Raw genomic sequence first — 14,386 nt, 5'->3', positions numbered from 1 at the left:
GCGCCGGCGGGCCGGCTAGTGAGTTCCGGGCTGCGCTGCCGGTGGTGGCGGTGCGGCGCAGGTACCTGCGGGGCGGGGCGGCCCCGGTGCCGGGCTCTGTAGGGAGGGCAGCGGTACTGGCGGCGGTGCTGGGGCGGCGGTGCCCCCGGGTATAGCCTCGGTGCCCCCGGGTATAGCCTCGGTGCCCCCGGGTATAGCCTCGGTGCCCGAGGAGGGGGGGAGAGCGCGCGTGTGTGTGGAGCAGCAACGGCTCCGGTGCCGGGGGAGGGGAAGCGGGCTCGGTACCAGGGCCCCCGGAGGCCGCCGTTCTGCTCTCTCGGCGGGGGGCTGCTCCGGTGCGGGCTGGGGAGGGCCGGCGCGGCGGTGGGCCAGGGGTCGTTCTCACCCCGCCGAGGCTGCGGGGCGCTGCTCTCGGCCTTTGTGTCGTACCTTTGGTGACACCTCCGGTCACTCGGCCGGCGTGTGGCGCTGCGCGTGCCGAACTGCATGGGCTTCGCTTTAGTGCGTTCGGATAAGTCAGTTGCGGGAAAATTAAAGAAAACCAGAACTCTATAAACTTCCCTGTTAGCTCAGCACGTTGTAAATCGTTAATAAATTCACAATCTAGTTCCAGTATGTTTCTAATGAAGTACATTGGGTTTGCTTCCCCCCCACCCCCCCTTAAGTTAGGGCAGCATAAGAAATTTTGGGGTGGTGTTTCTTTAAAAACAGAAGTTGAATGGGAAGTCTTAAGATGAAGAGATGCTTTGCATTTACAAAAATACTAACGGTGATGGGTGTGATGGGATGGATTTATGCTGATCAAATGTAATGGGATATTTTCAGTGTTTCATAAGAAACTCTTTTAATCAGGTGTGTCCAAGGCATCATCTTGCTTTTACCTCTGAATCTCAGCCTTATTAATACTTTTGTGTATTAAAACAAAATAAAGTAACTGTGAACGTCTAACCCAATCTACTTGCGTATCTTAATTTATAGCTTTCAGCCAGGTGTCAACTTCTTACAGTATTTGTTCTTTGAGCATGATGCCTGTGGCTGGGGCCTGTTTTCAGCTCTGCAATACAAACAGTAACTATTTGTTGCAATTATTGAAGTGCAGTCCTTTGAAGTAACCTTTTATTTGCTAAGAGGTTTCAATTTACTGCTAAAAGCTTAAATTTACTGGTTTTGAATTGAAGTGCTACTTAATGTTTTCATTGTCACTGTTTAAGTGGAATGCTGCTTTAATAAATGAAGCTGTAGTATTAAAAAAGCATTTTTCCTTGCTTTTAATTGCTGTCACGAACTTCAGAAAAAGATAGAATGTCCTCTAGAGGGAGATCTTGATGCTTTTATGTGCTAAAAAGTTGGTCACCTTGTTCCAGCTGAATGTCTTGGTCACTTACCATGGAAAGGATCTGTGATGATGCATGTGTATGTTCTGATAGGAACCTGTCTTTTGAATTTGTGCTTGGAAGTTTCATTACAGAATAGAGAGCATAGCCTGTAATGTGACACTTATGTAGCTTAAACGCAACATGCTTGTTTTCATTCAAATAGTTCCAGTTCTGAAGTTAAATGAGTAATTTTTACAAGTTCCAGAGTAATACTCCTTCAGTGTTATTTGTAGGACCTATGTTTGTGGCATCAATTCTGCAAATGCTTACATAGATACTGACTTTCATATAGCACTCTCATTTTAATCAAGATGCTTTTAAGGGCAGTTTCTTTGCTGACCTAAACCAAGAATTTCAGCAGCTGATCTGCAAGTATTGTGGGTTAAATCACTTTAGTGTAATGAGTGCTAACAGCTGGGCAAGGAAACAAAGCAGAAACAGAATGTCCCATTTAATCAGTCTTGGCAATTGAAGGATAGCAGTAATTTTTGACTACAAACAGCAGAGGTTGAAAGATTATTTTTGCAGATACATCAGTTGTTTGAATGTAGCTCACTCTATACTCCATGCCCCATGCAAATTATCAGAAGAAGCTTGGTGGGATTGTAATGGTGGCGAGTTATTCAGCATATTACTTACACAGTCTCAGGGTGGGGTTTCTTTCTCACAGACACTTTGAAAAAATATATTCCACTGTAAACAAGGAATTTATTTTTTCTGTAAGTAAATGCAAATAGTGTATTCAGTGTAGCTTCTGGCATAAGTCTGTTCTGTAAAGCTGAAGGCTGTGTGTAATTTGCTCTGTGGGTATAGCTGAAAAATTTCCTCATACTGCAAGACTGCTAAATGGATCAAAAATTTATTTAATTTTTAGTTGCCAGTTGAACCCCTTCATTCTTTCAAATCATCTATACTGCTAAGAAATAGATATTGTTAGGTTGGCTTCAAAATAGTTGTAGTATTTTTATTCTTATGCAGTGTTTTGGTGTGCACGTTTATAATTAATTACCCTTGTGTGTGTGTAGAAGTGCTACTGCAAGTGAGGTTAAAGTGATTTGCAGTAGTTATGTTGCAAGTTTGTTTTCCTTTTCATACTTGTATTCATTGTTTTGTGGTGGTATGCAAATTATCTCTGCTGCAATGCATTAAAAATTTATGCAGAGTGCTTGGAGGCAAATAGTATTGCATAGTTGAATGTATGGATGTATTGTAATAGAGGAATAAATTCCATTAATAAACAGGAATAAAAGTTATGGGGTGTTTAAGAAAAGCACATATATCCTTAACTTACTCAAATTGTAATAAATTGTACTCTAAATAATCCATTCTTTATTGTAGATCGTAGTTTTGGAGGATTCCAACACTGAGATTTCTGGAGTCTGCTGTGTCTAGTCGTAATGAGTTCGCTGGTTGCTTATGATGATTCAGACTCTGAGACAGAAACTGAAAAGACTGAAGTCCCCAATACTTCTAGCAGACAAACCAACCATCCAAGTTCTTCTGTGAATCGCGTTCAGTACTTTGCACCTGGTAGTTTGGGTACAAAATCTCTGTATGGAATGCAGTCTACTGAAATCGCTGACAGTTCTGGCAGAAGCACTGTTTGTGAAGATCCCCCTGAGCCTTATACACAGAATAACAACACTGATTTGACATCTCCTTATTGTAGGAGAGCATACTCTGGCCATACTGCATTATGTATGTCCTACAAAAACTATGAACAGACATCAAGCTCTTCAACAAACTCTGAAAATGGCGTTTCCCAGAAGAGACTACATGCAGACAGTACTGCTGCCATAAAAGGAATTAGACCATATATTCCTAAAAGATTGCGTCAAGAAATTTCCAGTATGCCTGAAAAAAAAGAATCTGACCAGAGAGATAGCTCAGATTGTGATGTTAAGCTAGGCATATCAGGAGAGCAGGCTTTGAGAAAGATCTCTGAATTAATTAAGCCATATCTGGGATCCAAATACAAATTAACTGAAGTCCCCAAAAGCTTAATATTTTGCATGTCTAAACACAGTGGCCCTGTTAATGAAATTCAGTGGTGTCCTGTACGAGAACAAAGTCACATGCTTCTCTCAGCTTCTATGGACAAAACAGTCAAGGTAATGTAAAATAAGATGCTTTGCAGACCAATCATCAAACTTAAAAATACTGTATTAAATGATCTTCTGGGAATAACATCTTCTCTTGTGTGTGTTTAACAGTTTCAATGTATTCAGAATTTGAGGAGATGCTTTCAAGTACAAGACCCTGTTACGAAGTTGCAGCCTAATCCTTCACTATAGTTACTGTAAATTCTGTTATTTTGTAAGGTGGCATTTTTTGTATTAGATATGTCAGTGTTTTAGATCTTAAGAAGTTAGATTTCTACTAGGTCATTTCTTGTAATCTGTATTAATGTTAGGGTTTTGTTATTTCCTGCTTCAATGCCACAGTGGCCGTAAACACTATCATCTAAATACAGATTCTGCCTTAAGTCATTAAACATCTGACTGCCAACACTGGAATAATACTATGAGGAACTTTACCTTTCTGACAGGCTGAAGTGGCTGCTGCTGGAGGAGGTATGTCAGGTCAGATGGATTTTTCATCTGAACTAGTTTGGCAGGTTTTGCATCCTGGAAAAGCGTCTGTCGTGATCTAAGGAGTCTTCTCGTGTCAAGCTTGTTTCAAGGGTTAATTGCTCAATACTTAAGTGTATTTTCCTTCTAGCTTTCGTGAATTTGGCTCCCATTCTTTGTCAGTCCAGTCTTATTTTTATTTTAACAGTGGGTAATGAAAGTACTATGTGTATGCTTTCCCAAATATAGGGCTAATGCCACCTCTGGGTTCAAATAATAGTCTTCTGAAGTGATTTTACACAGGCACATAGTTTTGATAAGAGTGCACAGAAAGCGGCCTTTTTGGTGAAAGGCATGCTTTATTGTATCTAACTTTTTTTTGGCACTATTTTACTGTTTAATTTGTAGTGGAGAATTGAGTTTCACTTAGTTTGGCTTTTGTATGATTTTTCTTACCTTGGAAGTTTTGGTTTTCTTTCTGTTCCTCTTTCCCCAGTTTTGCCATGGGGCCCTGTGAAATATGTGCTGACTTTGCATCTTTGAAGCAGGGATGTTCTTGAACCTTGGCAGAGTTTTTGTTTTTTTCTCCTGATGTCTATTAAAGCACTGGTGCTCACGGAAAGGAAAACCCCAGATCTGTAGCATAAATAAAATCTATTCCTCTCAATTACTTATTTTTATTCTTTTAAGTTAAAACAACTTTACTAGTTCTGTCGTAGTCAAGATAGCATATTGCACCATCAAAGTCAGAATGCTTTGAACTGTAGGTAATGTCTCCATCATCTATCCCAAAATGTTTTCACATCTTTGTGTTAAAGATTAGATGGAGAAAAAAAGTATCTTTGTTTTCCTTTGCAAGTGTTCTTTGATATATCAAAAAAGTTAAATCTTGGCTGCTACTTGAAAAACAGACTTAGAAGGAAAAGACTAAGATATGCAAAAAGTGCAAACGGATGTTTTTGGTAAGCAGCAACTTAAATTTGGATTGTACAAAACTATATGCACCTCTGACTTAAATGTGTCTGAATTTGATTTTTTGTCTTAAACTGTCACACCATATGCTTAATGTTTGTTTACTATACCAGAACCTCATTTTACTGATGAATGAAATTACAGATTTGTTAGATTTGGTAAAACAATATAAAATCAGAGTTGTTATTGCAGTGTAAGATTATTAAAAAATGGAAATAATATCCTGTCTGTTTTGTCTTCAAAGCAGAAAGATACTTTTTCAAATAGTGTAACCACGCCTGAGTGGAAACAGTCTTTAATGGTAAAGCTGGTTTTTGAAGAAATCTAATGCTTTGGATTCACAAACTATGGAAATTCGATATAAATAGAGTATGTTAATGTTAGCCACACTTCAGAGCATGTGAGTCTAAAACATTAATGAAGTAATGATGTAATTTTTACAAAGTATATGAAAATATATTTTTCATATTTTGGAAGGTAGCCTGTAGATAAATACCTATGAAGGCTTCTTACTGTTGTTTCTTAATGAAATTGAAGGCAGTAATTGTATGAGCAGTAGCGTCTGTGAAGTTTGCGCCTTTACACAAGAACCCTTCAGGCCAGTAGAGGGCACGGTTAGATTAAGTATTAACTTGATGCGACGAAACTAATTTCACTAACTTTCCAGGGCCACGAGCCCATAAATCTCTAATGACTATTACAGCAGTAGTTTATCTTCTGGGGATTTTTTGGCTCTCTACCACTGCCTGAGGTTCTCCATTTTCTGGTACAAGCATAAAACAATTGATTGAAAATGTAGATGCAGATGTACTTTTTTTTTTTTTTTTTTCTGATCCTGTACCTTCTCACAGCTTACCTTTTTTGTTTTCTTCCAAAAAACACCTGCTTGGAATTCCTAGTTTAAATCCAGGCAGTGGAAGCATGTCCTCTTTCCCTATAACACATACATGCAGACACTCAGGATGTTCGCACTATTTACTTTAAAAGTCTAATTCAGTTAAAACTCAAAAGCACAGTTAGAAGCTTGAAATTCCCGTATGATCAGAGAGATCAGGCAATCCAAAGCCTCAAAACTCTGTACTTTGTAAGTCATGTGAATAACTGTAACTGAGTATTTTTATGTGTAATTTTTATGTGTATTTTTATGTGTAATGTGAATATTTTGGATTCAGGGCTTACATTCATTCTATGCATTAAGACATTTATCTTCTGAAGAGTTCAATATTCGTGGATATTTCTTAGAATTAAGAGTTCTGTCTAAGCAGATCTGACTGACTTTGGTAGTATAGATCTTTTGATTTAAGCAAAACTTAGTTGTATGCAATTTTTGTAGTATTTAGCCTAACAGTTTTGCATCTTTTATCTCTTCTTATGTGCTTAAATATTTTCCTCTTAAATCTGAGAATTTCCCTTTCTGGGAAAGAATTTTGTTTTTTTTCTTTTGTCATAGAGAAGGAAGAAGTACTTGGTTTAGTTATCTTAATATAGTGATCTTAAATTCTTTATTCTCATCTAAATTACTGTGACTAAATTGTTCCATATCACACAGGGATATATCCAAAATGTATATATAGAATTGATTATGTGTTTTCTTTTGAATGTGTGAATGTATCCTGTTGGGGGAAAAGAAGAGTCTTCCCTTTATGTTCTCCCAGATTAATCAATATGCACTTTACCATCTTTATGAATCAGTGTAAGTCATGCTAAAATGTTTGCAATAAATGAGTTGATGTTTTCAGTTTGTGTTAACTGAAGAATAGCCTAGTGTCAGGAAAAATCATCTGTAGCAGTTTGTATAAATATATTCTATGTATAGGAAGGAATGCACTGTTTTAGAGGATTTTTTATTTTTCATGTGCTCTTAATTTTTTGTGTACGGCTGCATTTAAAAAAACCCAGAATGGTTATCAAGTGGTAAAGTTGAAAAAAGAATCAGCTATCGGCTCAGGTGTGTAATTCTCTAGTGACACCTGTACCAGCAGATGGGGCTTCTCAGCATCTCAGAAAGGGATGGGAGCTAAACTGAGCCTCTAAAGACTGGAAGGCTTGAATGTTTGCCTCCATGGTGTTCACTGAAAGATCACAATTAGAAGTTTATGCACATGTTGCAAAATGTATGAGAAAACTTCATAGAGACCTGAAAATAAGATAGAACTTCATACGGGAAGTGATAAGTGTTGGAGATTATTTACCCACAGGTCTTCATATCCAGAGCCTTAACAGAAGAATATTTTGTGCTAAATTTTATGTTTGCAAAGAATGGGGTGGGGTGTTGGGGGTGTAAGTCTTAGATTTAGGCTTTGGCAAGTCTTTTGCCATCCATTTTCTCAAGAATTTTGAGCTTCCCCTTTGGAAGGGGACTGATTGTACTTCCAGCTAGGAGGCTGGAGAAAGGGGCAGGAAACCTGATTCAAGTGAAGGAAAGTATTCTTTGGCGCTTTAACTGTGGCAGTGCTTTTCTTCACTATTACATTCTAACTGCAGTATCAGTGGCTTATGCTTCTAGTTTAAGTATGTATTTAAGGATTGTGAAATATGATTGTCTGAATGGACTAAATTTGTTTTCTTTGGATAACACTCTTCTACCTTCTGTTTGAATGGGTGCTGTAAATGAAATTTAGGCTACTACTGCCGTTTTGGTTTTGCCTACTTAAGCACCGAAATAGCATTTGTAATTTTAATATCCCATCTAGTATTTTTTGCATGTATTGTGAGACTCACCACCGTTATTAAAGGTGCCTAGTTTCCATAGTGTGGATATTCAACACTTTCTGAGCATTAGACCGTGTTCAGGTATTCCTGGTTTAGAACCCCCAAATATAGAATCCAAAATCACAGGTTGCTGTTGGCCTTAGGTAGCAGAGCAGGTAAAAAGTTGACTCTTGAAAGACATACTTACCAACTGCAGGAACCACTATATTGCATTGACATTGTTAGTGTCTTTTAATTACGTAGAGACACAGAAATGTAAACTTTTTCACTAGTTACTGATGCTGAACTTAGCTTTTTAACAATTGTTCATAACTTCAAGCCTCCCATACCATTATTCTGTATTTCCTGTTTTTTCTTAAAATGAACTCAAGGTAACATGTTTAATCATCTGTCAACTTTGACTTCTGTGTTCCTGGTTTTCTATTTAGAGCATCAGAGCAGGTATTTGTTGCAAAGTATTTCTTCATTTTCAGCACTTTCACCCTCTGTTGATGAACAGGATCAAAGAAAGAAAGTACTGTGATTCTTTGGCATGCAAAATGTGTATTAATAGCACTTTGGTGGGATGACTTGTAACATAACACATTGTTGGAAGTCCCTCTTTTCCATGTTTTGTTCCCTGCTTGCCTACTTGAACTTCATCTCTGTTTAGTCACAGCTGAATCTATACAAGGAAAGTAAAAGTTTTTAATATTAATGTCAGCCTGTTGAACAGTTTTGCTGACCTCTCATGGTTAAGAACACGAGAACAGCCATGCTGGTTCAGAACAAGGCTCTGTCTAGCCCAGTGGTCAGTCTCTAGTAGGGTGCGAAAGTACATGCCTGGAGAAGAGCAAGTCAAAGGTCTATGGTGCCTTAAAGTCCTCTTCTGCTGTCTGCTTCTTTTCAACTTGGGGCATTTCTGAGATCCAAAATAGTTCTTCTTTGTAACTTTTTACCTCAAGAGATCTCTTCCAGATACTTCTGCGGTCTTATGAAACTCTCTTCTGATTGTTAGACCTAGAGTGGTATATTACTGATACTGGTCAGTTTTAATGTAGAGATTTTGCTTTCTGGAGTGTATCAAGTACTACAAGAAATACCATATTTTTTTTTTCATATTTTCGAAACCTTTTATTTATTTATTTTTTTTTTTTTTTTTTTTTTGGAGAAAGATAGCATAGTGATATATTCCAGGAATTTGTTAGTCTTGATCCTGTTGTGTTGGGCTGAAAGAGATGGAACATGATAGCTTCCGTTCATCCGTATAATGTGTGTAGCACTGGTGGTAGCAATACATTTTTCCTAGATACTGCTTTAACCCTGCATTGGAGTAACAATTTCTAATGTTTCTGTTTTCAACCATTCTGCACACAATTCACCTGAAATAGGCAGTGTTTCTTCTTGTTCTGTCACATGCACGTCTGCTTATGAAGGAATGAACTTAAGCTGCCAGTATGTTTCCTATACACTCATGCATGGCTGTCAGATGGCTATAGCCCTGTCACTTAGGCTGCATTCAAACTGTTCACTAAGCAATATTATGTATTGTGCTGCTAGTGCCTAAGTATTAAAATTCTTAGATTAATTTTTAAAATCTAATCGTAACTAATGCTCCTTTAACTGTAGCTGATTGCATAAGATGAGAATTTGGGGAGTCATCCTATTTAAAACATCTCAGTTAAAGTGGAATATATGTGTTAAAAAAGATCTCTTGGATGTTGGTACATTTCTAAATCTGTATTTTAAAAAACCCAAGAAGTTCTCTCCATTAACTTGGAGGTGGCAAGGAAATGCTCATATTCTGGAGATTGTGTGCTGCTTACCTAGATGTGTGGAAAAAAGCACTGTTTTCTTGCTGAAGAGGCTGTAGTTGAAGAGGGTACCAAATAGGCTATTCTGAAATACTGAAGCTGAATTTTCTTTATGATGCCATGTTCTGACTTTCTTCCCTTTTCTATTTAGAACTATTGCATATTTTTTACAAGAACTTTAAGCTTGCTGATTATTAAGGTGGAAGTACACTTACTATTTGATAGACATATGCATAGTAATACCAGTTTCCTGGGTGCAGAAAGGGCTTCTTTGTATGCTTTGATCTTTTTCTAACAAAATTATTTCATACATTTCAATAAGAAGTATTGTCCATAATGCTTATTTTGTAAGAAAGGGAACATCATGCAGGAGGGAATGTGCTTGACCATCAGTGAAAGCTTCTGACTGTGCTTATGCCTGGATGATAATACAGGTCAGGATGTAATAGCTAGCTCTCACACAATTGTTCTGCAAAAGCTATTAACACAAGTCAGCAAATAACAGTTCTTGAAGGTGGTGGATTTTAGTATCTTCATCCCAAAGGTATGTGTGAGTAAGGGTTGTTGCACATTTGGTATTTTAATACATAGATACGTTTAGAGATCACTGTTACATAGAAATGCGGGTTTTTTTAATTATTTTCTTGTTTCCAGCAATGCTGTTGTCAAGGAAACAGAAATCCTTGTAATGCCTTTGTTCATTTTCTCAGAATCCACAGCTGGAGATGACTTGTATAGTTTTTATTATGTTCTTAGTAGTTGACACACTCTTGTGCCTCAAAGGATTTTTTTTCAAAGGAGTATGTTTCTTTGAGTATAAATAGCACCATCCTGATCTGTATGCTGTTTGATAGGCCATTGTTTTCTTTCCTTCTTCACTAATGAATTAAATTCAGTTGCTTTGGATTAGAATTTATCTTCACACCTGTGTGAAAACCGACATTTAAAAAAAAAGGAGGGGGGAATGGGAGGGGTAGCAAAAATGTAGTGAACATCTCAGCTTCTGGGTTAGGTTGTCAGCTCTGTAAAGGCATTTTTTTTTCTTTAAACTTGGAAATATCTCCTGAATTAGATCTCCTTAAAGAATACCGGAGTAGCACCCCAACTGGTCTCGCCAAGCATTTTTGACTGCTTTATGGTTGTGTTAGAGGATGTGGCTATGGGGCAGAAGAGCAGGAGAAGATGGGCATTTCACAGCACAGCCTGTGCTTACCCCCACCAAAACTGGGAATTATTTAATGAAAAAGTCGGAAAACAAAGTGTCTCTGAACTAGCCTGTAGCACAGAAATAAGCAACCTTGTCCCTTTCCCAGCATAGCCAGCCTGGTGGGGAAGAAACAGTCAGGGCTAGAGATGCCAATGAAGTGTCTTTAATGAAGCTTAACTGATAATGTCATAAATCAAGCCCTCCAATTATGCATAGGATCAGTGTGGGCAGCTGCTGTGCAGTCTAATGTCAGAATGTCACCTGAGGTGGGAGGAATGTATGGTGGTATCTCCCTTCTGGATGCTTCAGTAAGGTTGCTGGTGAAAAAGTCAAGATTTTGGTGCTTGGAAAAAATTGAGCTAGAGTAGTTTTAAGCTATTAAGTGATTGTAATACATTATGGGACTATCTATTTTTTTTTAAACAGTTGAGAAATTTTGAATATTTTTGCTGTTTATAAATAGTACCAGTCTAACTTTGCTTCTTTTCTAGAAGTGTAGCTTTATAGATGCATCTCATATCCTGATACATAAATCTAAATCTATCTATCTCTATATATAATCTGCTAACAAAGCTACAATGCATTTTATGGCTTTGATTCCTTACCTCTCTTGGTCTGTCGATGTTGTCAAGGAAACAAATTTTTGAGAAGCTTTGCTCTACTTTTTCAGGTTCTATAGAGAGAATACTTGTGTAGGATTTATCCAACATCAGTAGAAACAATTTGCCTGAAGCTTCTACTCTTTTCAGTATGCTCATGTCCTTGCTTTTTTAAAGCAGATTTTATTTTTAGCATGTGTGAAAGAGCTCCATCTTTAAGGTCATAATATCAGTGAATGTACCAAAGATTGTTGACACTTGATCTTTAGATGAAACCTGATAGAAAGAACTTTAATGGCATTTTGCTATATATTTATGCTATGAAGACAAGTGTTAGTTATAGATTCCCTATAAATTAAAGGGGAAAGAAACATCTTGTTATTTAGAGAAGTTGCTTCACTACTGTGGAACTAATGGCATCCCATCCTTTATCATACTTATCATGCTTCATTGTAGAAACTGTCCCTCTTCAAAAAAAAAAGCTTTTTGTGGCTAATCTGGAACTGCATTTGATTTGTCTTCCAGTACGTATGTGCTGGCGGACTGGTTTATTATGACTGAGCTTTACCTTCAATGTGCTTTTGGAGGCTTTCTATTTATTTATTTATTTAAATTGCTGATTTTTTTTTTTTCTAGGGCACAACTAAAAGTGTAGCTATAGAAACTTTTACCGTTGTCAAATGTTTCAGTTGTTCAATGATTTAAAGATACGGAGCTTGACAGATAGTAAAAACTGTGCATGCTTGTATGTTATGTTGTGCATGTGCCAGCTGTGTAACACCTTGCTTTCTGAAGTCAAACTTCTGGAATTTGTCCTGTTCTCTAGTCATCTTGTCTTTTTCCAGATTATAATTTGCTCTTTGAAAGATTTTTTTTTTCCCCCCTCTCATTCTGAACATTGGGACTAGTGGCTGGAATTGTATATTGTTACATACTGAGGAAAGGACACAGCTGGTTCTGTGTGGAAAGGATGGCAACTAGCAATGCAGGTGGTTAGGGATGACAGTGTCACGTAAACATGTTAAAGCTTGGCAGATACGTTAGTTAGCAATATTTTAACAATGTAAAAGGAATTAAAATTAGGTAGTTCAATTTTACTTTGCTGGTGTTGAAATAGCGCTAGTTATGAATGTCCTTACTGCCAGCAAAATGCATAGCTGCTTTACATAATTAATTGTTTATTTTCATAATTAAATGACTAGTTTGGCTCATGTTTAAGACTGGGTTATGTCAGTGATATCAGTGGGTTTAGGATTGCATCTATATTTTCCATAGCCTAGGATTTTTCATCTTTTGTTTCCTTTTGCAATTGTTAACATTCTCAATAGCCTTGGGAATAATAAATAATTAATTTTTTAGTTGAAAGAATGAAGAGTTGTAAAGACAATGTTACTTGCCCAGGCTCACTGATAAATGAATGCAAGATTCATTAAACCTCAGGTTTTCAGATAGTGATTTAGAACAACTAACTGTGTACTGCCCCTCACAGATATTACTTCGGTGTGGGCAATAAGGCTGCAATAACTACTTCCGAAGATGAGAAAGCCACCTGCTTAATGTTGGGGTGGGACAGAATTTACCCATAAATTTTGAGTCACAGATACAAATTTGTCCTTGAGTACAACCATTTACCATTATTTTTAGAACTGTTGTAGCAATGTGTTACTTAGTGTTGGTGTACAAATACTGCAAATCATGCACCTGCTTACGGTGTATCCAGCTGCACTGTACTGTAGGACAGCTGCCACTCATCTGATGGTTGGCTTGGTGGAACGTGCCTGTAGCAGTTGTCCCTGCTGTGTTAAGTCTTTCCCATGGATAATGTGCAAGAATGAGACAGCTTAAATTGCTCCTTTTTATTTGCTGTATTTGTGCTTATTTATTTTATTGACTGTATGAATAGAAGAGATGCTTATCTGATATTATACATGTACATACATCAATATAAAGCTACAAAGCACATGAGTGGCCTTATTTGATTCACATTTTTATATTTTTATTAAAAAAGTATGGTAATATTGAAGTACTGTACAAATGTTTTCCATTTTGATAACCGCTCTTTAACTAAAGTTTAAAGGAAAAAAAACCCAAACAAACAGCTTAAAAGTTGGTCAGTGTTGGTTTTACCCCTTCTGTTTTCAGAAATAAGTCATAGGTCAACAGCAAAGAGATATTCAGTGTTTCGGAATCTGGGGAGTATAGTACTTACGTTCCGAATAAAAGTGTTTTCTTGCTCTAGTAGTGGATGTTCAAAATCTGTGGGATACAAGTATCTGTGGAATATTTTTTTCTGAGCATATCTATCCAGCCTGTAGTTGCCTGTAGGAATTAAGGATACTTAAGACTATTTGCCTCTGAAGTGCTTCAACTGAGGTGTTTAACGCTTAAGAGGAATCCCCACTTTTAACAGAGCATAAATCTATGTGACTTAAGGAAGTGATTGATGTTAATGAATATGATACATAGAGGTGAAGGGGAAATCAGATTATTTAATAAATGGCTATAGTAATTTAGCTAATTATCTCCTGGGGAGTTGTAATACGTTTGAAGTTCTTCTCCTTTGCCTGCTGGTAAGATATTGATTGCTTAAGTGTTTTCTGGTCATGAATATTAACTACTAGTAACCACTACCGTGATTGTCCTTTTCGGTGTTCTGAACACGTTTACATCATTTTTAACCACTACTATTATACTCTAAACTTGATGAGAAGCTGCCAAATTTATGCCATGTTATTTTTCTCCCATATAGATTCAGTAGTACAAAATTGAGTGGTTTTAAAGTAATTCTTAATAGCTACCTGCCATTATATTATTGGTTGTTCTTGAATTACTTGAATATGTGCATCAAGCTATTCTGCTTTAACCATGTCACCCCAAATATGCCTAATACTGTGTATGAAGTAGATAAATTATCTGAAGGAAATTTTTGGGTATAAGTAGTATACTTAAATCCCCACCACAGTTGTATCTTTGCCATACTTGGCTTTGCCTTATGCTGAAATAATTCACATTTTCCATACTGTACAACAAACCATAGCTTAAGTCACTTACTGATTTATAAGTATATTGTAACTTCTTTTAATTTCTTCATTTTCCAGGAACTTACTGTTTGAGGTGCATCCACAAGGTTAGCCATATTACAATGGTTAGTCACAAA

The 14,386-nt window shown here is 37.2% G+C and overlaps 1 protein-coding gene across 1 annotated transcript in view; it reads left to right on the top strand.

Annotated features, from left to right (window-relative positions):
* Position 1: 1 nt before the first annotated feature.
* WDR25 (WD repeat domain 25) overlaps positions 2–14,386 on the top strand; it is a 64,597-nt gene continuing 50,212 nt past the window's right edge. The window contains exons 1-2 of the mRNA XM_040601762.1: positions 2–61; positions 2,715–3,487. Of these exons, the coding sequence (XP_040457696.1) occupies positions 2,774–3,487 (714 nt within the window). The 5' untranslated portion in view covers positions 2–61; positions 2,715–2,773. The remainder of the gene's footprint in view (positions 62–2,714; positions 3,488–14,386) is intronic.

Source organism: Falco naumanni, chromosome 7 (genome assembly GCF_017639655.2).
Source record: "Falco naumanni isolate bFalNau1 chromosome 7, bFalNau1.pat, whole genome shotgun sequence".
In the NCBI taxonomy this organism is placed as follows: domain Eukaryota; kingdom Metazoa; phylum Chordata; class Aves; order Falconiformes; family Falconidae; genus Falco; species Falco naumanni.
Note: the sequence above shows the minus strand (reverse complement) of the source record. Positions and strands in the feature narration are given on the sequence as shown.